The sequence below is a fragment of the Xenopus tropicalis genome, chromosome 8, assembly GCF_000004195.4.
Source record: "Xenopus tropicalis strain Nigerian chromosome 8, UCB_Xtro_10.0, whole genome shotgun sequence".
Taxonomy (NCBI): Eukaryota; Metazoa; Chordata; class Amphibia; order Anura; family Pipidae; genus Xenopus; species Xenopus tropicalis.
In genome coordinates this window covers 87,704,226-87,728,654 of record NC_030684.2, presented here as the reverse complement: position 1 = coordinate 87,728,654, position 24,429 = coordinate 87,704,226, and the positions used below count along the sequence as shown (strand labels likewise).

The following is a 24,429-nucleotide window of genomic DNA, read 5'->3' as shown; positions in this document are numbered from 1 at the left end:
CGACAGGGTCACGTGTGACAAATCTGTTGCCGAGAAGTCACAAGGGGGCCCCAAAGGTGCCTATTCCTGAAGACTAATGCAGATGTGAGCTGGATAAAGATGACACCTGGGTGCAAGTGCAATAACATTCAGTTAAGAGTAGGGGCGTTTGGTTTACATCTTTACTGTTCATTGTCTTCCACAATTAAAAAAACAATCCGCAGGACCAAGGCTTTTGCATAAAGACATTGAGCTTGTTGCACCTCCGTGCCAGTTCCACTGACAAGCATGGTACAAAGGTTGGCATGAGATCGTTATGCGCCTCAGTGCTACCCTCTGCTGGCCAGATTAGGGTAGTGCGCATTCTCATTTCCTATACGTAGAGCTCAGCCTGTGTGTGCAGCTGCTATTCTTTCCCTCTCAGTCTGTCCCTTTCCAAATCGCACATTCTGTCGCTCAGTGGCAAGAGAAGGAAGGCACCAGGGGAAGGGTGCTAAGGGTTGTAGCAGAGGTTGTGTTCTCGCACTGAAATTCTAACCTCCCTGTGTGCCCTCCCAGCTTGGAGCATAAGCCGACCAGGGAGGGACCGAGTTCAGCAAATGGAGATGTGAAAGAGGGGGAGGGAAACAAGAGAGAGAGGGAGGGAGAGACGGACTGATCATTGAAAGGAAGAAGACCGGGACCTGTCTCTTGCACAGACCCTAACCTGGAGCTCAGCATCTACTGATCAGGTAAGTAATGGGCTAGCAGTGCCACATAAGGGGCTAATGTTTGTGAATGATTATGCCTCTGGGTTTCTCTGGTTGGCTTCCTGCCTGCTCAGCAATGGGCTGCACGCCTGCCTGCTATCACAGGACTTTGTGCTGACGGATTGTGCCTGTGTGAGGGGGAGTTGTGTGCGCTAGTCCATAGTACATGATGTGACAGCACTGGTTACTGGCATATTGGATCAAAGTCACATGAGCTTGCAGAATGTTGTGGGCACATGGTTGCTTGTCACTGCTTATTGTTCTGGTAGTTTTGTGGGTTAACTTTAATTGTAGTATATGTGCTCCTTCTCCAGCCCAGGTTTTTCTAATCAGGCTGTGGATGATGGAAGTTTTGGGAACAGCTGGTTGAACCTTGACTTCATACCTTGTACATATTTACCAACATTTTTAAAAACTGTAAGAGGGACATAACTAACTGTGTAAAGCAGTGGTGAACATTTTAGCCACACCCACTTTGTAGCCTCTCCCTGACAATACCATGCCTAGTTAACAAAAACACACCTCTTTCTAGATGACTGGTACAACAGACACACTGTGGCCCCCACACATTTTATTTCATACATAGTGGTGGCCCCTGAATATTTTATAATAGACACAGTGGTGGCCTCATAAGCATCCCATATGGCACTTTTCTCCTCTCTAGGTGGCCATGCTTTAAATATAGTATGGGCCCCCACTGCATGCACTGATATGAGTATCAGACCTCTGGCTCCTGCTATGTGCAAGGGCATTTGACCAAAAAACCCCAGATCAATGGCACCCACTGCACATACTAATGTAAGTAGCAGACCACAGACCAGGCCCTCAGTGCATACACTGATTAAAGTAGCAGACCCCAAATCACCACTGCCCAGATCAGTGTCCTTTGCTATGAACATTTGTATATGAATATACAAAAGACCCCAAACCTTCAACCCAAGCTCCATGCACTGATATGAGTATCAGACTTCAAACCAATGGCCCCTGCTATATGCAAAGGCAGGTGACCAAAAAAGCCAGGCCATTGACCTCTTGTGTGTGCAATGTAATGTACATTTGGATAGAGTAGCAGAGCCCAGTCCAGTGGCCCCTGCTGCATGCACTGATATGAGGTAAAAAAGTAGAAATCAAGATGCAGCACCATTAATGAGGTTACTGAGGTACGTTAACTAGATGGGGAGGGGATGAAAAAAGTGCTACTGTCCCTTTAACCTTTAAATGCCAAGAGGGAAAGACTGTCTTTCAAGCCATGATTCCCCTTTGGTTTCCCTTATGGGGGGTCCTCTCCAGTCCAGAGGTTGCCCTAATTACTATATATTTATTAATGACAAGTGACCATTTTTATAATAAAAATGCTTTCTCTTCTCTTGATTGTTCTTCCCATTCTTTCCCATTTCCTAGGGTGTCTCAAAACTTGATATCTTCACAGCTAACTGTAAGAATTATGTGGGACATTGATGTTTCCATTACCCCTAGCAAAAGGTTACTGGGTTGCCCAGTGCAATTCTCAGGGGTAGGTGAGCAGTAGAACTTTACCTATGGAACCAAGACATACCGTTCCTCTAATCTTATGAAACTGGGTATACTTTTTCCTTTCAAGGGGTACCATTAATTTAGTATTTATATTATAGCTGCTTCATAGTGTTGGAAATAATTTGTTTTTTAAAGCTTGTGAAAGGTTGGAATTCTGTAGAATTAGGTTGAAAATATAGATGCCTGCTTGTAGGTTCTGCTAACTTTTTTTTAGTAGTCTTTATAATCTGATTTGGAGGATGCAGGCTGAGGACAGTCAGCCAGATCAGCAAGAAAACAGGGGGCTAGGCTTAGGATACTGTACCAAACCATATTATTACATTAAAAATCATGAAAAGGCTGCATATTTTTAATTGATATATATAGAAAAGTTGCTTAAAATTATGATTACTTTTCAAAAAGCTTAAGTTGTGTTAAAGGGTACCCATCACCCACAAATAAAAACCTGTATAATAAAAGTCCTTTGCAAATTAAACGTTAAACCAATTGTTTTTTCATTAAAACATCCATACCTTTAGTAAATGTTTTTAAATTCTCAGCTGTCAATCATATATTTGCTGCCCTACCCTACACCTCAGGAATAAAATCAGGGCAGTCAATTACATTTACCTTCTAATCAGCACTTACTAGATGTCACTGCAATCATCACATTCCCCCTCCCCCCTTACGGGTATAATTGTGTATCCTGGGTATGGGCATCAGATCCTCCATTGTGGCACATACACAAGATTTTGGGGTGATACAAAACGTAATTAAATAAGTGCCTGCCTGCTTGCCGTGATTGTGAATTCCAAGAATGAACAAAGTTTAAATAATTTATATAGTGTAAGTAAAGTTATTTTGCTCAACTAACATGATAGCAAAGGATTTGGAATTATCTGTTAAGGTGTCGGGTCCAATTTAAAAGTGATATGCCCATTTTCTTCTCCTAAATTAACCTTTTTTTTGTCCAAAAATTGTGAAAATGGTGCTGTAGTTTGCACTAAAACACTTTAACCCTCTGACACTGTGGGATTTTTAAAAGCGTATTTAATAATGGGTGAAAGAGTTCACCATTTGATAAATCTGCTTCCAAAAATCCCATAGGAATAAACAGAAAGTAGGTGAATTTTTCTGTGGTGTGTTCTAATTTCACAGTATAATATAATAACCCTGTTAAGGTCATTGGATGTGCCTGAGCTTACAGTTTGTAGAAAGAGTGATGGAGAGTTATTGGAGACATCTTCTGTCACTGGTAAGAAATAATATGCTAGGAAGCCACAGTATGCTCCCACTTGTGAGTTTTTCTGTGGACCTCTATTCATAGTGCACCATGTAAAGGGAGAAGGAGGAATGAGCAAGAGTGGGTCTTCTTGCAGGGATTTTTAAATGTTGAAGAAAAAGATTAGTGAGGTTTTTATATACAACATATCAAGTAAGTTTTAAAGGAATACTGTCATGATTTTTATGGTATACTTTTAGTTCTAAATTACACTGTTTACATAGCAAATAATTTAAAATTGTGTTCTTGAACCAACAAATGTATTTTTTTGGTTGTAATATAGGTGTGTAGGCAGCCATCTCAGTGCATTGTGCTTGGGTCTGAGCTTTCAGAAGGAGCCAGCGCTACACATTAGAACTGCTTTCAGGTAACCTATTGTTTCTCCTACTCCCATGTAACTGGGGGAGTCCCAAGCCGCACTTGAATTTCTTACTATTGCGTGCTATTCTGATATATACTGGGAGCTGCTATCTTGATGCTTTCACATTGTTCTGCTAATTGGCTGCTGGGAGGGGGGTGATATCACTTCAACTTGCAGTAGCGGCTGCATTTCCCACCCTAGGCTTATACTCGAGTCAATAAGTTTTTCCAGTTTTCTTAGGTAAAATTAGGTACCTTGGCTTATATTCGGATCGGCTTATACTCGAGTATATACGGTACCTATCTGATTCTCATGTTGCTTTATGAGGGGGCTGCCATATTTGTGCAGCAGGAGGCCGTTAGCATTAGAAGCTATAACTGACAGGTTCAGAAGGAACAGTCAGGTTGGCAAAACAGTTTTAGGAACATCAATTAACAAGGACTTACAAAAGCAGCCCAATTAGTGAAAAATGATCAACATGGCATATAGGGAACTTTTAATGTACATTTATATTTTGAAAGTAGTTTTTTAGTGCCAGTATCACTTTAATAAATCTGCCCCTGGGACTTGACAGGGTCCAGAGTACCAGGTGGCCCACTTAAGGACATAATAGCTTGTTTGCACTACTGTGTTTCCAAAGAAGTGATACTCTGGGCCTTAAGATGACTAAGCGCAGGGTACAAATACCAATCACTACTCTCCGGTATCTCCATGGTCAAGACCTCTTCCTCTGACCCCACCACTGATTTCTCCATTATGGTGTCTTGGTGTGTTACACAAGTGGTATCTAAGTTAGACTAAACTATGGCAGCAACTAGTCTGCATTTTTCAAAGAAACTTTACCCCTACTGGTCCCTAATGAGACCCCCAACTCTAAGGGAACCATCAGTTGTCACTAATACTGTAGTATCAGGTTTCTTTATTTTATGTTTCAGTTCAGTTTATTTATCCTTATTTTTGCTTATGGTTCACTAATGCTCTAGGTACTCTAACCACAGGGGAGGTGGCCCGCGCCATAAAAGGAGTATATGTTTTATTAGAATTTTTAGATGGTTTTACCATACTTGACCTATAGTTTTAAAGACTTTAATTTCCTTGTCAGTAGCATTTAAAGAATAAGGAAAGGCACCCCCAAGTGACTTTAATCGCTTCCCTTGTACCCCTGTTAGGAGAAAACAGCACCAGTCCGGGGTACCTGGAGCGATGCGCTTCCTTCTTCCTGCTTCGTTTAGCTGCGACTATGCGGTAGGCGCATGCGCAGTAGAGTGGAAAGCCGACTTCTCTGTTAAAGTTCGGTTTTTCACTCTACTGCGCATGCCCGCGCTCATGAACCAGGAAGAAGGAAGCGCTGCAGCTACCCCGGGTTGGTGCTGTTCTCTCCCAACGGGGCACCAGCCCGGGGTAAAAGGTAGGCGATTAAAGTCACTTTGCCTTTCCATGTCCTTTCAGTACTATAAACAACATTTGGACTAAATTACACAGCGTACATTAGAAATAATTCTACCATATAAAATGTTATTCTTGAATTAAAAATGTATTTTTTGCTGTAATATTGGTGTTGTGTCTGATCCTGAGCTTGCAGAAAGAGCCAGCACTACACAATAGAACCACTTTCAGATAACATATTGTTTCTCCTACTCTTACAGTGAGGCGGCGGGGACGCCCGCCACTCACCTCGTAGCTTTTGACAGGCCCATCTTATGGTTCCTGGTGCATGTGATGATGTGTGCATCTTTTTATTTTGATGCAGGTTGTAACTTACTATGCGATGTCATCTTGGTGTGAAATTCAAATATTTAAAGGGCCTTTATGCTATTTTCATTGCCCAAACTTGGTCTATCCTGTATAATTACTGGATGTGCTCCCACTGACCATTGCTGTTTCGCTGCTTGTACCGACCTAATGCCTGTTATTGACCACGCTCCTGGATAAAAATTCTGTATTGCTCTTAAAGTTTGGTTACCCACAGTCTGTTAACTCGACTATGCCCTGCTCTTTCCCATTATTCCTGATACACACCCTGGTTCCCTTGCTCGCCCAGAACTTTTGCCTTGGTTCTTTTTGGCGAAGGGCTCCTCCCGAAGTGAAAGATGGCTATTATAGGCAGAAGTGTGAGTTCTGAACAAGACCTTGGCATTAGTTCTGGATATTGGGATACCTATCATGACACCTACTCAACGTAACTGGAGGGGTCATGACTTGGGTGAGCCAGACTTGGAGTTTTTCTATTGAGTGCTGTTATCATAGTGACCATTGGTCACAGGAAAGATCATTTGCACCCTCCATTAACATTCAGATCTAAATCATTAGATATGTAGGTAGAATCTACACCTATCAGATGATTCAACTTTAAAAGCTTGCCTTTGCCCAATCAAAATTTGCCATCCCACCCAATCAACGAGACAACCATTAGTCTTTGCCAATTTCTTGTCTACTGCCATACATGCACCGAATATCGTATGATCAAGTTACACCACACCTGCTATCTCCCACAGTTAAGTTGGCCCCTTAACTGTGGGTGACAGTTGGTGTGGTCTAACTCCATAAAATGGGACAAAGCCCCACCTTTACAAACACCCTTTTGGGGCCCAGGAACTTTCTGCTGTAAAGCAGAGAGTGAATCTGCACAATCAAGAGTAAGGATTAGCCCTTGACCTGTCTCTGAATTGTGAAAAAATCTGCCCCTTTTTTGCACAAAAATACCGGCACTTTCCTTTCTGGTCAAATTGGGACATGAGGTTCCCTTGGTGGCAGTTGTTGTTAACCAGGAAAAAATGCCATTTTTTATTTCCTGACACAAGCAGCTCCTAGTAACTTTTAAGTGCAGCATTTCAGATTTTTTTAAATCAGAATTTGCATTAACAAAACAGCCATCGCCCCTTCGACCAGTGCCAAGGCACAGAGAGTGAAGGGAGGGTGGCATCAGAAGTCCTGCCTCAAGGGGGGGCAGGGGCACAGAATCGCTCTTGGGTAAGGTTTGCACCTGCCTGGTATATATTATGCTTGATGCCAATGTTTTTAGTACAAAATTAAGTTAAAAATACAGAAAGGCTGGTAATTTTTTCAGAAAAGGTGGTAAGCACCATAAAAATTCAAGTTTTTTTTTTCTTCCTTCCTTGGCATAACTGGCAGCTTGAGCTAAAAAAAAATAAATGACTTCTAATGAAATATTGGTAGTTGAGTCCCCAGTTGCAGCTATTGGCTATTGCCTACACCAGGGGTCCCCAACCTTTACACAAGTCACATTCAAATGTAAAATGAGTGGGAAAACAACACAAACTTGACAAAACTACCCGAGGTGCTAAATATGGGTAGCGATTGGCTATTCGGTAGCCCCTTTGCGCACTGGCAGCATACAGGAGACTGCACACCTACATTGTATACAACCAAAACTTCCTCATAAACAAAAAAACGTTCAGCGTACAACCAAAACTTGCCTTTCAGCCACAAATTAAAATAAACTGCTTTCTTGAGACCACTGGGAGCAACATATGAGGGGTTGTGAGTAACGTGTTGCTACTGGTCTACTCTAGCTGCGAGCTAGCATCGAAACAAATGAATTTGTTGCTAGATATTGGAAACTGAGACTCTGGGGGCAGCGGGCAACCACCACGAAAAACAGAAAGCCGCTTTATTTGTTGTTCGCTGGCAAAAGTAGGAGCTGTGAGCGTCCGCCCGAAGCCTGCCCCGCCCAGCACAGATCATACCATTTTTCGAGCAGTTTCTAGTCGTGTAACCCTGAGGTACCCTGTCTGTACTAGTCACTGTGCTCTCCTATGTGTAATCGGGAATCCACACTCTCGCGAGATGAGACTTGTGGCTTCGGGATTAGCTGTCAGGCAGGAGCCAAGGAGCTGCTCGGTAACGGGCTTGCGGGACGTTTAAGCTGCAATCTAGGACTGCGTGCTGTGTTAGGAAAGCGGTACTACTGGGCGCTATGCCTCGTAATGACAGAAAAGCGGTTTCCTAATTAACTTTTAATTACTGTGTAAAACCCACGGGGCACGTATTTGCAGAATATTTCCAGTGTATGTAAGTATATAGAAATGCCATGTATTCTCCATTTGATAGGCTTCTAGATAGTAGTTTTACGCAAACCTGTTTATATTTCCAAGTGACATATCTCCATATGAACAGTGGAAGTGACTTTTTTTTGGCAGCAACCTTAACTGTTTGGAGATATTGCTTTTTGTGTAAAAAAAAAAAAGTATAGTTTTCTTTTTTTGTAAATATACGCAGCTGGAAGAGGGTTTTTTTCATTCTTTACTTTTTCTACATTTATCAATGCTCCTCAATGAGTTAACTGGCTTTCCGAAAACCCCACTCTGGCCGGCATGTAGGAAGCATGCTTAGGCATGCATTATGATGCTGTTAACAAGCGTGCCGACATCAGTGTATGGTGCTTGGTGCTGCATGGGAAAATAGAATGCTGTGTTTGATTCATTTTACATAATGAGGTATTGCTGTCCATTCTACAGTGTTATATATGCTTTCTGAAAAGGGTCATTTGAGCATGATTTGTAAAAATGTAGTTGCTTAATTTTTGTTTGGATTTTTAATTGATTTCATAAAGATTACCAGCCGGGTGTTACCCAGTTTAACTTGATGCTATAAGTTCCTGAGTTTATTTGAAATGTTTGTTTAATTAAATTTTCCCGAGCAGCTAACAAGACTGGTTTTCTTTCCCCGCAGGCATTGTTGCTAAGACTGCTAAAAATGCAGACCTTCCTCAAAGGGAAGAGAGTGGGTTACTGGATGAGCGAGAAAAAGATCAAGAAACTGAATTTTCAGGCATTTGCAGACATGTGCAGGTAAGCGCAACATTCAAAGTGTTGTGATTAGGGTGTATAGCAGGGCTGTCATCAGAAATCACAGGGCCCCGTGCAACAATATTATCAGCCCCCCTCCTGGTGGCCTAATGGTTCAAAACCAAAACACACACAAACAATTGAAAGAAAGTGTGGAAAAGGTGCAAAGACCATGGAATATGTGGGCAATTTTAAACCAATATCAATAAAAGTTATCTTTAAGATTCTAAAATATTTGCAATTAGTCCACACTTTTAACTGTATTTGCTTTTTGTTTTGCCACTGAATAAATGTGTCACTTAAAGGATACGGTTCCTGAGGAAACAAAGGCAACTAGTTGCCAAAATCTGCCAAATTCTATGTAATCCTTACATACATATATGCCGTAGAAGACAAACATGGCTCAGTAGTTAGCACTACTGCCTTGCAGCACTGGGGTCCTGAGGTTTATTCTTGCCTGGGCACCATTTGCAAGGATCTTGTATGGTCTGCTACATTTGCTTGGGTCTATTTTTAGTACTTTGATTTCTTCCCACACTCAAAAAACATACATACATGTTAACTGGCTCCTGATGATTTCATGTGTGTGTGTGATAGGGATGTTAGATTGTATTCTCAATTGAGTTGTTATAACTGACTGACCTTGTTGACTTGCTTTATGCATGTGTTGATTTGTCACATGGTCACAGTTTATAATCTATGTATAATTATTATTGCACACAAGTAACACTGGAGATTTAGAATGGAGGAAAAAGGTTATTCTCTTCAGCACGATAAGAAGAAAGACTGAACTTCCTTCTATTTTCTCATTAAGTACTTCCTGCTCAGATGTGCGATTCTGGCCAAGCAATGGGATATTGTTCTAAAAGAGAATGTGTGTGTCAGAAAAAGCCACATGTCCATTCAATGTAAAAGTGACACTTTTAATTCTTGTAATAATCAAGACCTTGTGCTTCCATCACATACATTACTGCAGCGTAATACTCGCCTTGAAGTGATAGCACTAAGTGGCTGTACTATTTAGGAAGCACACTATTAATTCTATAAGCTTCTGTCTCTGAAGCATCAGGTTGTGATGATGGCAATTGGCACAGTTCATAAAAAAGTGTAAGTAATACTTTAATGGAAAACGCAACTATAGTTCACTTGTCGGCTAAACTTTGCAACTTGCCATGAGGGTAGTTTTATGCAAGAGTAGTAAGGCACATCAGCAAGACAGTTATTAACTTTTATCTTTAGGGTTCATCTGGGGTAGAATCAATAGGGCTCATTTAAATCTGTAAGTGCTGTAAGCCATCCCGCACTATGTACCACCCCCCTCAGCCCCCCACTTACATTTCGGCCTCTTAACATTATCAGGGGCACCTTTTAGCCACCCCCGGTAGCTTGCAGGGCACTGCTGTCAGTGGCAAGGTTCTCATCTTGCCTCATGGCAGGAGATCCACTGGTAGTGAGCAAAGTGCTATTTTGAGCACTTACCATGATTTTTCTGAAAACAATGCAGAGTTTTTTTTCCAACTGACTGCGGTGAAATTGCAGGAGCTGCAATTGCACTTGCGGAAATAAATGATCTCTAATATTTTGACCCCACTTGTACAAGTGATTTCTCATTGCACATTCTGTGTTCCCCATCATGCTGTGTATAGTTAACAGTTAATCAACTTCTGTATTGGATGACAGGAAATATCTGTTTAATGCAGATGTGCCAAGTGCTAAGGCACGTCTCTTCCCCCTAACCTGGGCTAGCACTTCTTATCTACAAAAAAGGGTGCATTGGGCCCATGGGACTTTACTTACCAGTTTAAGGTGTGGAGCTCAACCAGAAGCTCTTTGTGTGACCACTGTGGGGTGTTTTTACACTTGTGGTTTGGGTCTTTTTGAAGCTTTTTTTGGAGTGCCAGACAGTTTTATATTTTTACAGTATATTTTAAAAGTCAAAGTAGTTAATGGTCCAATAACATAAAAAAAAATGAAAATATCATCTTTACATTTATGATTTGTATATGTTCATCCAGAAATTTACAAATAAAGTATTTCTCAAAAATTAGTGCTCTGCAGGTTCACAAAAAGTCACCCTACACATGACCCCAGCCTTACCTGGCAAGTCATTGGTATTTATAGACCCACACCCTACCAGCCCATCTCTCACGTCTTTAAAAGGGGTCAAGGTGGAAAAGGTGTGAGTTCATAAATACAGACTAGCAGAGGGGGATTTGGGATGTAGTAAGGTCGTGGTTGGGGTGGACAGATGACAAGTTTGGCCACAGCCTACATGCATAGAATGTGTGGATTCCAGGCTGAACATACTGATCCGCAGGTATTGGTCTGGCTTGCACATAACTATTGACAACAAACTTCCTATTTTATATAAGTAAGGGTTTTATTCTATAGGTTTGTAGAGCCATGAATAGTACTTGACCCCTGTTTATCTTTGTGTGTACAAACTAAACCAATTGTATTCTACAGAGCTTATCTCTATCTGCTCTGTAAATGTGCCATTTTTCACTATTCACATTTAGGGCTCTGGCACACGAGGAGATTAGTCACCTGCGACAAAACTCCCTGTTCGCGGGCGACTAATCTCCCCGAGTTGCCATCCCACTGGTGAGGCTTTTTTGCCGATTTCCCAAAATCGTGCCGCCGCGTGTGCCATCCCACCGGCGACTTACATTGTCGCCGGTGGGATGGCAACTGGCGGCAACTCAGGGAGATTATTCGCCCGCGAACAGGGAGTTTTTTCGCAGGCGACTAATCTCCCTGTGTTCCAGAGCCCTTAATGCCTTAAGCTGGCCATACACGTGGCGATCCGACGATGTTTCGTACGACCATCGGTCGCACGAAACATCGTCAGATCCGCCACACACCATTCAGGGCTGAATCGGCAGGTAAGGAGGTAGAAACAATAGGATTTCTACCTCCTTCTGCCGATTCAGCTCTGAAGGGAGAATTTTGGTCAGGCGCCTTCTATGGCGCCCGATCAAAATTTTCTAACTTGGCCGATCGGCGAGCCGACCGATTTCAGCAGCTTCCTGCGATATCGGTCGGCTCGCTGACATGCCATACACGCACCGATTATCGTACGAAACGAGGTTTCGTACGATAATATCGGTGCGTGTATGGCCACCTTTATTCTGTGCCTGCAATAGCAGTGTTGTTGAAGTAAAACTACAATTTTCTTAGCGCAGAGTAACATCTTATCATATTGCAATTCATATAGAACACTTCAATTTTTTAGTTTGATACTGGTGTCTTAGAAAGCTTTAGGGAGGTCCAGCTAATGTTAAAGATAGGTATCAACAAATGCTCTATGTAAAAACAATGACTACACTGCAGTGATATTGTATAGCATTCTGCTGCTACTACTTTTGCAACTTCTCAGTAGGTCTACAGCTATAGTTCTGGCCATGCTGTCCAAATTACATATATCTCTACATTTATATTTTGAGTGTGTGTGATTTTGTATTGCTTTGTTTGCATACTTACCACAAATCATAGTTTTTAAGCCTCCTATTGTAAGAACGACACAAAAGCCACCTTATTTGCAGGAACACAATCACTTTGTGTGTAATAAAAGTTTGTAATGATAGAGTCATCAGGGAACCTGGGAGATGTCTGTGTATAAAAGCAGGCTCTCTTTGTTTACCTTCAGAAGGAATTTTTTTTATCAGTTTGCATTATAAGCAAATAAGCTGATTTTTTGGTATTATTTTTGGTTGCATGTTTTCAGATGCTATGCTTAAAGTTAAGAAACCCATTGTGTGAAATTTCAACATTTCTTTGCTTCCTGCATATTTGTCAGTAACTTTTCACAGATATACTTCGCTAATGCTGGTCTCAAGCAGTTAGGATGAAGCTACACGGAGCTACTTAGTAGCAGCTACTTGTCACAGCTACTAAACAATACTGAGAATTGCCTCTGCTAAAACACACATAGAGACAGTGTTATAAATAAATTATCAGCATTGTCTGTTTTTGTAGCCATCATAATTAGTTGCTACTAGTAGCTCTGTGTGTCTCCGCCCCTATACTGACTCTGGTTTAGTTTGTAATGGTATGATTTTGATCTAGCTCTGATCATCAGATCAATATACAGGTATGGGATCTATAAGTGTGAAGACATACAGAGCTTCTAGTAGCAGCTATTTGTCACAGCTACAAAAATAGACAATGCTGATTATTTACTTATAATTTTCTCGAAATGTGTTTTTAGCAGAGGCTATTCTCGGTATTGTGTATGGCAGGGTATTTTCTGGTGTTTATTAGCTGTGACAAGTAGCTCCTACTAAGTCGCTCCGTGTATCTTCACACTTATCCAAAATGCTTGTGACCTGGGGTTTCCTGTTTAGATTATATGTCAGTAATGTGGAGTACAAGACCTTAAAGTTAATTAAAGCAGTTAAAAAATAATCAGTAGAATAGATTTGTCATCAAGTACAAGTAAAAAATGAAGAGTGTTTTGTTCAAATAGACTGAATGGAAAATGGCATTTTATATTTCTGCATAACTGGTGTCCAGGTAATGATTGTGAAATAGGAAATGCACACTCCCCTTAACATGAACAAAAAAGTGTTACCCACATTTTATTTGGCCATGAGATTGATATTGTTTCGGGCAGTCAAGCCACCCATGAAGTGTTGTGATATTTGAGGTACAGTATTTGAGTGTACAGCTCCTCCCATTAATTGTCTGTGGGTGAGGGAATCACTATCTTACAGATTATCAATTTTTCAGTCAATCAGCTTTCATATGGGCATTCCTATATCAGGTAGGTGCTTTTTTTTTTTTTCAAAGCAATTTTGTATGGACAGTGCCCATTGGAGTTCTCTGTTTTACTGATTTTACATTTTATCTCATAAAGAAAGAATGCTTCCTGAACAGGGTGGGTTAGGACAGTATAGTCTATACTGATTTAAAAATAAAGCAAATGTAAATTCATATATATCAGGTTTTTCAATTGATCATATATGATTTACCTTAGGGTGCACCATGCTGGGCATCACTAATTAGTGCCTATAACGGTGTGGATAGTATATAATACTAACAGGTCTGGCCATTTCCCAGATGTATAAATATACATACAGTCCTTTGGTTACTGACGACTCTAATAAATAAAACATTATTTCTTTTTGCTTTATTTTATTTGTATTACATGTATATTGGATAGACTAATCATTTTAAAACTTGGTTGAAGCATCTTGGTCTTTCTCCATTTTTGCACTCGGCATGTGTGTTAGTTGAAACTGTTACGCCTGATCCTTGGGATGTTTTGAAATTCTGTTTGTTGAAGGAGTCTTTAAATGGGCCTGCCACTTTAAGTTAATGCTGCTTAGCAGTATATGGAGAGGATCATCTGTTAATCCTGTAAAATGATATTCAGTTAGAATACATAATCAGGACACACATCTTCTCTATCTGTCTATATATATATATAATATATATATATATATATATATATATATATATATATATATATATATATATATATATATATATATATATATATGAGTCCAGAATGGGAAGCACACCATATAAAGTTCCAATACCTTGGTGCTAGAGCAAAAACAAATCTTTACACAGGAAAAGTGTCAGCACTCTTTAGGATTTTCATAAAAGGTCAAAAGAAATCACCAGGGCTTTTGTAATGCAAACGGTGAATATTTATTTCCAACGTTTCAGTCCTCACTTGGGACTTTCGTCAGGGAATGCAGAAGAAAAGCATACACAACGGCGTTTTAAAGAGAAAATGGCGCCAAGAGATAGTGTTGCTAAGCAACAGAGAGTAAACAACACAGACAGCAGGAAAACGGATCGTGTTAAGAGAGTCAAGTAAATAAAGTAATAGGAATAGTCGGTGTATGTGTGTTTTCATTTGGCCGCTTCACCTCCACAGTCCCACAATATTATTGCAAACGAGGTACTTACAGCCAATGTTATCTGGATAGACGGACCGTAACCCGCTCCTTATAGAGCAGGAGATCATCACGTGTCAGTGAATCTAGGATGGCAATCGGGGAGCCGATTGGCTCCTTGAGAAAGGTCCTAATAAGGACCGAAACGTTGGTTTTAACAATATATCTACAATAAAAAAAATTTTGATAAAACATTGAAGGGTGTGCTGGCCACAGATGATTATTTTCTATACAGACATAATTTTGGCTAGCACCCCGCAGAATATTGAGCCTTGGAGTGCGGACACCATTTGGATTAATATATATATATATATATATATATATATATATATATATATATATATATAGACAGATGTTTCAGCCCTCATATAAATAATGAAATATTGATCTAATAAAGTTCTAGTATTAGATCAAACCATAGATATCAAGGTAAAGGTCTGTGTTAGGGCTGTGACGAGTTTTTGGGGGAACAGTATTCATTCTTACATTTTTATGACTGCTTTGATAAAAAAACAACTTGACCAGCTGTGTGGTGTTTCGGTTGTATGTAGGAAGTTAGTCAGTGTTACTTAAACCACCTTGGAAGATGCTGTATCAGACATTGGTACACATAATGAACACACAGAATGAAAGTGTTAAAAAGTGGGACTTTTGGAGGTGGAGTGTGTTTATGTATGATTATATAATATGTTTGCGAGGGGGTTGTATGTTCTCACTTGCATTATTTATACACACACTTTATTGCAGAAAGATGTTAATAATAGAATGTGTGTGCATTAGTGGTATCTTTAGAAGAAGCCAAATTTTTTTCATAAATTTTTAAAAAAATGTATGAGCTGATGGAGTATTTAATCAGTAGCATTCTACTCTTATGATGTAACATTTGACAGTCAAGGCCTTTTTTATACTGAGTGCCACTGGCTAAAAGGCACAATGTTATTTTTTATTTTTATCCTCTTTTTGTATTGTGCCAACATATTCCTCTGCTTTACAGAGATTATACAGCATTCTTATTAGCGCCTGCACCAGTAGAGATACAATCTAAGGTCCCTATTACATTCACATTTTTATCAGGAGCCATTTAATCTGCTTGTATGTTTTTGGAGTTAGCCACCCCTATTGCACTTACTTTTTACTATTGCTTACTACGTTTTCAGACATTCATGGGCCCTTGTACCTTTTTAAAAATAACTTTATTGTGTAAATATCACTTTTAAGCTTTCTTCTTGTTGCCCTGTCATGCATTTATAATACAATAATGAGGAATACTTACTAACAACAAAGTTGGTCATTTGTCTTCTTTTTAAGGCTGATGTCTCATAGTGCGTGTAATTTGCCCGTGATAGATCTACTATCGCGGGTGACAAACTGCTCCGAAATGCCTTCCCCCCGAAAAGCCGCCAGTGGAAAGGCCTTCACATTGTTTCAGTTTTCCAAAGATGCGCAAAGTTTTCTCCTGCTGTCAGTGGCCTAACAGTTTGGGCTGTTAGGAAGGAACAATGGCATGCTAAAAATAGAAATGGCTTACTGTCCTTCTGCTACTTATTTATTGCCTTCCAAGCAAGGGGGTAAAGAATGATTCTTTCTCCCCTTTATTAAAGACTGCAATGTGTAGACATTATGGCATACCTCTTAAGGGAGGTTCGCAATATTTTGTCTGTATAGGTACACTAACACAGTTGCTTAAAAAAGGAAAGAGATTTGGTCATTGAAACACTTCTGTGCAGTTAAAAACCTTATTGGGTCCAAGCAACAGCAGAAGGTAGGGGGTATAGTGTGTGTGTGTGTGTATATATATATATATTATAATATAACATATAGAACATGATAGGAGCAACATGGAAAGTTGTTAACAGCAACTTTTTTGTATTGGTGTTGCCCAACGTGCAGCCCATCTGAAGTAGTAGTTTAGCAACAGCTTGAACAAAAATACTTTAGTTCCAGAAGTATGTGTTGTGACTTTGTGACAAGACTGCCCTGTATATTATATTTTTTGAACATGTGTTGTTGGTAGAGAAGTATCGTCCTGGTAAGAGTTGCTAATCCTCTGAATATTTTTTGCAGTTTCTATTATTGTATCTCCAGTAAGCAAACTACAGACAGAGCTGGAGTAATTAAATTAATAAAGAATAAAGGCAGTAGATAAAAGAAACTGAAAATCTCTGGGCATGTATAGAAAAAGACTAAACAAGTCATTGTATGTACAAAGGGAAAATGCTGGGTCCATACAAAGTCATGTATATTTTTAGAGCCTGCTCTAAATCTAGAGTGTTTAGAGTACTAAAGTGCTGATTAAATTGGCCAAATGTCATCGATGGATTGTTATACACCTATAGGATGAAAGCTGTCTCTATACAAACCGGACACTTCTTTCAAATAATATTTTATTTGCAGATGTTGTTCTGACAGATTGGGTGGACAACTCTGTTTCCATTACTTACTTGAGTTTGTCCTAATATGGGTTAGGTAGTAGGTTTAGTTTACATTTGTACTAAAATTCCACTGACCTTTTTTTTTCTTTAAGTAATTAGCATTTTTTATTATTCTAGGAAACGAGGGATTGAGGTCATACAGGTAAGTCTTTCACTTTTTTAAATATTTTATGGCAAATTTGTATTGGCATTTTTTTCTTTCAGAAAATAATGCATTCATGCTTGTACTATGTATCTATGTAAACAATAAAAAGATGTATATAAATGATGTAGAAAATAGGAAATTAAGACAGAAAAGGCCACAGAAACATTAATGCCTTTCTACATGCCACATATAAATGATGTACCACAAGAAAAGCATGCATATCCTTGCCTCAAAATCAGCTGTGGTTGGTAAAAGCTTTAAAGAAGAGAGAAAATCATTTTGGCATTTTATTGCCAATAGATTAGCCACAATAGTGCCACCTAGTACGCTATATTTATTCTGCAAAAAGCTTTACCATACCCGAGTAAACATCCCTAAAAGCTCTCTCTGTTTGTTTAACATAGCAGCTGCCATATTTGCTTGGTCTCCATAGCTTCCTGCTGAGCTCTAGCCACACATTCTGATGGGAGGGGGAGCAGGATAGAGGACTCAGTGCAGCTTTTCTGTGAGTGCTTATGGCTGTATTTACATAGACCTTTCTGATAAAGCTTACTTAGTTTTTACCTTTCCTTCTTTATACCCTTACTTGCCAGATGCTTAGATTTTGTTGAGCTACTTGTTGATTGCATCGATCAAAGAGCATAATAATTTATAAAAACTTATTGGAACTGCACTCCATGTGCTGACTGGCCATTGGTGCATGTGGTGCCATAACTGTTAACACACCATTATACTGCCACTAGATAACTGTCTGTGCACACAGGGTTAACACAAAAATACCCACTACCAACAAGAAAATAGACCCAGTTTAAAAAAAGTATCTCAGGCATAGTCCTAATGGAATATCAGGGCTTTTACTTGTAAATTTAAAAAAAAAAAAAATGTATTAAATGTCCTTAAACATGCACATTATTAAAGACAACCCGTGGTACTAGCATAGGATATGGGTAATAGGATGTTTGTCATAAACATAGGAGTTGTTAATCAAAAACTGGCAGAAGCTAGCAGTTTATTTAGTTGATACATGACATCCAGAGTGTAGGCAAGTTGATGCTTATCTCATGGGGACATACTAGAACAGTTGTCCTGCCTGCATGTCTATAATATGAATTGCAGGTATACTATTACAGTTCTCCTGTTGTATATAAGGCCAGCATATCTGTAATGTAGATAAACGTTGCTGCTGATAGTATCTGTGCACATTCCATCACACCACAGCCTGGCAAAGCTGCATCGTCCATTTGGAGTGCTAGCTCCTGAGTGCAAAGGTATTAGAATTTAACAGCCAGACCGTCACCATTTTCGCCGGAGTATTTTCATCACTGCCTTTTTAAATCAACATACCCGAGTAAACATCCCTAAAAACTCTTTCTGTTTGTTTAACATAGCAGCTGCCATATTAGCTTGGTCTCCATAGCTTCCTGCTGCAGCTCTAGCCACACATTCTGATGGGAGGGGGAGCAAGAGAGAGCTACAGACTCCAGCCCCAGAAATGAAGGATTTTTCTTAGAGAGGAATGTTAAATCAACATACCACCAACATGTGTTTCATCCTGCCACCCGGGACTTTGTCAAGACGCAATCAGTCAACATAACCTCAGCAGGGTCACTCAGTATGGGGTCTCAGTGCACACTTTAGATACTCAGATGCGCACGCCCCTCCAGGGGTGGCAATCCTCAGATCACGAAAAAAAAACATTAGCGCCATCTTGGTAGAGGGCAATGAGGCCTAATGCCCTTATCTCAGATCACATAGCTTTTCATAGTGAGGCCATTAGTGTCATATTGATAAAGGGCAATCGAGTTCGATGTAACATAATCAGAGGGCCACCCTAGCTCCCTCCTGTGCCTCCCATCTTGGGTACACTTCCTCCTGCTGCCAGTTCCCCAGGTGGAGGCACATGTGGGAGTGCAGGTGCACCCCCCACAGGGATAATTCTTCAATTCTGATGCAAATGCCCTGGTTTTAGATCTGTCATGTAACGTACTCTATTTATGCAGTATATTTTGAGTCGGTCCCTAAGCTCAGTAACTGACAGCAGCACAGAGCATGTGTAGGGAAGCAGCAGAAAAGGAGATGGGGATCAACTGGGGCATTTCCCAGCTAAAGGCTGTGGTCACCTTGGGCTGGTAGAGAAACCCAAAACATAATGTACAACATTTCTGCCCTACTTCTTTAGTTAAGCTTTAGTTCTCCTTTAAGTGTAGTAGGACAGTTGCAGGGGGCCCATATTTACCTTTTGCCCACTGGCATTTTAAATCGACTCTGGCCACATGCCTTCATAAAATATGTGCTTCTACATTCATGGCTTTGAAAACTGCATCCCACATGCATCTGTACCTTCACCTGGACATCCCACTTAATCCAGTCAACTAAGTTCCAATTTGCTAGTGATTGTGCCATGACGTCATTCACATGACATGGCAAGGGCGTGGTGAATTTGTCACTGTTGCCATGTTTAAAGGTGAAGTCTAGCACATATCCCTTCTAACTACTAGCAGGTGTAGCAAACGCTACATAAGCATGGTATAAGTAAATAATTGGCTCTCTACAGTCATAGTAAGGCATTATTTATTATAAACCTATAGTGAGTTGACCTGCTATTATTGGAGACTGGGGACTGTGTTGAAGTTGCAGGTAGTAGAGCTCTGCATCGGGTGAGTACACATGGAAAATCCACAAAGTGAAATGCACACATTTCTGCAAAGCGGACATTTTCAAGCAACTGTAGGGGAAGTCAGGTGGACTGCAGCTCTTTACTTATGTGAATTAAATTTATGTAAGTAATGCTTTGTTTCAGCCCCAGAAATGATGCCAAAAGATGCTGATAACCATTGGCCATAGTATAGACATGGGGATGCTCCTGTGACACTACAGGGACTGTATACACCCCTTGTCAAAATGAGTTTAACTAATAGGGCATGTGCTGAACATACTTGCTAATTGTTTTAATAAACTGGCACTAAACAAGAATATTAAACTTTTATAGTAATATGTGCTATTGGGGACTCCTAAATAGAAAATTGCCATTTTAAGAATTAAGGCTGCCTCTTGGAATCATAGGATTCACAGTGCACACATAGATGCTAGGCTACAACAGCAAATGAATGGAAAGAGTTGTGCCTTCTGCTTTCACACTACTTCTTGTTACAGTTAGAGCTGTGTTATTTCTGGTCATGTGATCTCTGAGGGAGCACACAGCCCATCACTAAATGGAGGAACAAGGGAAAGGATGTAAGAGGGCAATATTTACTAATATATATTGTGACATGCTAAAAGCCGTACACATAGTTGGGGAAAATAGCTATGGTAGGCAAGTAAGCCTAGAGCAGGAGCATAGAGACGGATACCACTTCTTCAGGCAAAAACAAAAGGTTTATTTAGGGCAAATTCTTCCCAACATAAAACTCACAGGAACACAGTTCATCAAGAAACAGTTCAGCAAACTTGTTCAAAACTTGTCCCCTTTCTGGGACTCTCACCTTCCAGGGTAACTTACACACTCTTACTATCCACAGTGACTTTCACACATCCACGGTGACTCTCACACCCGTGAACACTCAGGCTTCACCTTAAGCCTTGCTGACTCTCAGCTTTCATACACCTGGTCACGACTCCCTCTGCTCCTTGCAGCGACAGGCAGCACTCCCAGCCCCTCTGGGAGTTCCTCACAAAGGCAGGCAGCCTTCCTGCTCTGACAGTGGACACAGCGCCGGATTTCTAATGGGGGCGCCCCAAGGCCCATCCCCTTTCTTCACCCAGCGCATGCGCGAACGCCCGAAACACCCCCCCGAGCACGCATGTGCGAACAGTAAAAGTCCCATACGGAGCAGTGGGGAGAGGTCCCAGTGGGGAGAATTATGAACTGCTTTGAATGTGAGAGTCATTAGTTTGAATTTTATCCTGGATGGTAGGGGAAGCCAGTGCAGGGATTGGCAGAGCAGCATGGCAGAGGAGGAGCGGTTGGAGAGGTGTATGAGCCTGGCAGCAGTATTCATTATGGACTGGACTGGGGACAGTCTTTGGAAGGTAAGGCCAATTAATAGGGAGTTACAGTAGTCCAGGAGAGATATGAGAGAGTGAATCAGAATTGTGGCAGCATCTTGGGTGGTAAATGATAGTATTTTGGAAATATTTCTTAGATGAAAGTGACATGATTTGTTAAGTGACTGGATATGGGGAGTGAAGGACAGGGCAGAATCAAGGATAACCCCAAGGCACCCAGCTTGGGAAGATGGGTTGATGGTAGAATTGTTAACTGTTATAAATACCTCGGGAACAATGTGGGCGTTAGATGGGGGAAAGACAACCAATTCAGTCTTAGAGGTTTAATTTAAGGTAACGTTGGGACATCCAAGTGGAGATAGCTGACAGGCAGGAAGAGACACGAGTTCTGGGTTGAGATTAGGAGAGGAAAGATAGATCTGAGTATCATCAGCATAGAGGTGGTACTGAAAGCCAAAAGAATTGATTAATTTGCCAAGTGAGGAGGTATAGAGAGAAAATAGTAGGGGGCCCAGGACAGAGCCTTGAGGAACCCTGACAGAAAGAGGCAAGGGAGAAAACGATTCACCATTGTAAGAGACACTGAAGAATTGATCTGAGAGATACAGTGTCAAAAGCAGCCGACAGATCGAGAAGTATTAGTAGTGAGTAGTGTTTTTTGGCTTTAGACGATAGGAGGTCATTTGTTAGTCGGGTTAGACCAGTTTTGGTGGAGTGTTGTTGTCTAAAACCAGATTGTAGGGGATCCATGAGGTTGTCAGATAGGAATAGCGTCAGTCGGTTGTAAACTAGGCGCTCGAGCAATTTGGAGATGAATGGGAGCAGAGAGATAGGTCGGAGGTTACTAGGATTGGAGGGATCAACAGAGGGTTTTTTCAGAATAGGGGTTACAAGTGCATGTTTCAGTTGGAAAATGTATACTTTCTCTTACATTTTTAGGAAAAACTGTTGTGTTTCTTAACCATACTGTCACTATATATATATATAAATTTTTTTCCCTGAGGAAGAGCACAGTTGGTGCTCGAAACGTTGGATCTCTTTGCTTAAATAAACTTACTATATTTTTGCCAAGTCCTGGTGAGTGCAGCTCTTTTTTCTTGCTTTATATTTTTTAGCCAGCACCCTGGGCATTTGAATTTCAATAGGGTGTGCTCCGTTTGTTCTTGCTATATATATATATATATATATATATATAATCCAGTCTGACAAGATTCTTTAATAGGTCACTTAATATAATATAACCAATCTTTTGGTTAAGTATTCATTCTGGGGGTATAGTTTTCCTTTAAACACTTACTGATGCCACAAAATTTTTAAGGAGCTTATAATAAAATGTTCTAAGGCTGTTGCTTAGAAAAGGGAGAGGTTGGTGTGTTTAAAGGTAGAAAAAAAGCCCTGAACAAATTGCCTTGTTTATAAAGGAAGGGAAGGTAAGTTCAGTGAATGTAGCACAACTTTTAAATTAGTGCTTTATATATAGACTTTTTATAATTAAAATTAATAGGCAGAATATCATTTCATATTTTTAACAAAGGTGTTTTTAGGTGTATACTGTCCCTTTAAACTTAGTAGTAGCTAATTAGGACAAGTTAACAAATTGTGTATAATGTTATTCTAGCTTAGTAACCATCAATACCAAAGCAGAAGTTGGTTTTGTTAGTTGTACTACAGATGTGCAATCAGCCTTAATTGCCATTTGGTTGCTATAGATCACAAGTCCAGTTTACCCCCCAAAGTGCAGTCACCAGCTGTTATATTTAGCTTTGATTGTGAGCACCCATGCTGTCAAATATTTTTCAATTGAGTTTTAGATTAGAGTAATATCACACATAGCAAAGGTAGCCCTAAAACTGAAGTAGTAGCTAGGTGCAAAGTGCAAAAAAAAAAAGTATATAATAATATACATTGTGCAATGTGCCTTGTATTTTAAAACTTTGCTCCTTTCCCATTTCTTGCCTGTAATAATATAAAAAGCACAATATTGAGCACTTGTTTGAAGTGCTGGCAGCTTTTGGTGGTGCTTCATAAAAGCTGGCTAACAACCTTTCCTGTCTTCGGTAGGCATTGGGTACAGAACCTGAATGTACTGTGATTTCTATTTTGCACTGGAATTTTAATCCAGAATGGCAATAGCACTTTTAAATGAGACCTTGTATATATGTGTCTAATAATTATTCCTACATTTAATTAAAAGCAACACACATGCAAAATAAAGCTGTCATGATTTTTAGTTTCTAAAAAACATTTCCGCGTAGCACACTGTTTTTAAACATTATATGTAATTCCATATTAAAACTTGCCAAATGAGTCAAAATACTTTATAGTACACTACAGCATTCTGACATGTATGTGTGGCAAAAATTTGGGATTTTTAAAAGTAAACATGAAATTTTCGTACAAATGATTCATCATTATCGTGACATTTTTTAAATACTTATAAGAGAAAAAGACAGACAACCCTTTTTTTGGTTTATCTTGCATAAACCATTTCAAATTGACTATGAATTTTTTTCTGCAACTTGTAGTCACTTCTCTTAATCCAACAGATGATTCTTTATAATTTTGCAATTAGGAAATTCCTTGCTTAATCAAATCTCGCCAATCATTTAATAAATCAATAGTAAAAAAACCCTTACTCTAGGGGGCAGATTTATCAAAATGTGAGTTTAGAGCTTAATAAATAAAAACTCACCCATGTTCTGTTCATTCCTATGGGATTTTCAGAAGGCTGTTTAGGAAATGGTGAGTTCTAACTTAAACCCATTGATAAATACACAACCCCATAGGAATGAATAGAACATTGGTGAGTATTTATGTATTAAACTCACATTTTGATAAATCTGCCCCTGGGTGTTCTCACTCACTGCAAAATCATTAATTGAAAAGAAATTAATAAAGTGCTAATAGTTTTGCTATAAAGTTATAAGTGCTATTTCTAAACCAATGCTAATAACCAATCATTGCAACCACAATAGTTGATTATTTGAAAAATAATAAAAATAAAATAAAAATCACCTCCTGTAATCACCACTACAAATTCATCACTGATAATTTCTTGTGCAATAAAAATCTTCTTTCAGTAAAATAGAGTTGTCGCCTTCAGTCTTTTGCCAGATCGTCTTTATTGAGGTTGGTTACAGATAGATCTTGATCACCTCATGAGAAGTCCAAGGTAGAACACTTCTTTACGTAAACTGCAGGTGCTGCATCTTCCATTCAATAGAAAATGTTTTGGGTTTCACTGCTT

General features: G+C 39.8%; 1 protein-coding gene across 6 annotated transcripts in view; it reads left to right on the top strand.

The window, feature by feature from the left end:
- Positions 1-366: 366 nt before the first annotated feature.
- itpk1 (inositol-tetrakisphosphate 1-kinase) overlaps positions 367-24,429 on the top strand; it is an 84,396-nt gene continuing 60,333 nt past the window's right edge. The window contains exons 1-3 of one of the 6 annotated variants that reach the window (XM_012968468.3): positions 367-710; positions 8,576-8,694; positions 17,150-17,174. In XM_012968468.3, the coding sequence (XP_012823922.1) occupies positions 8,600-8,694; positions 17,150-17,174 (120 nt within the window). In that variant the 5' untranslated portion in view covers positions 367-710; positions 8,576-8,599. 6 annotated transcript variants of the gene reach the window in all.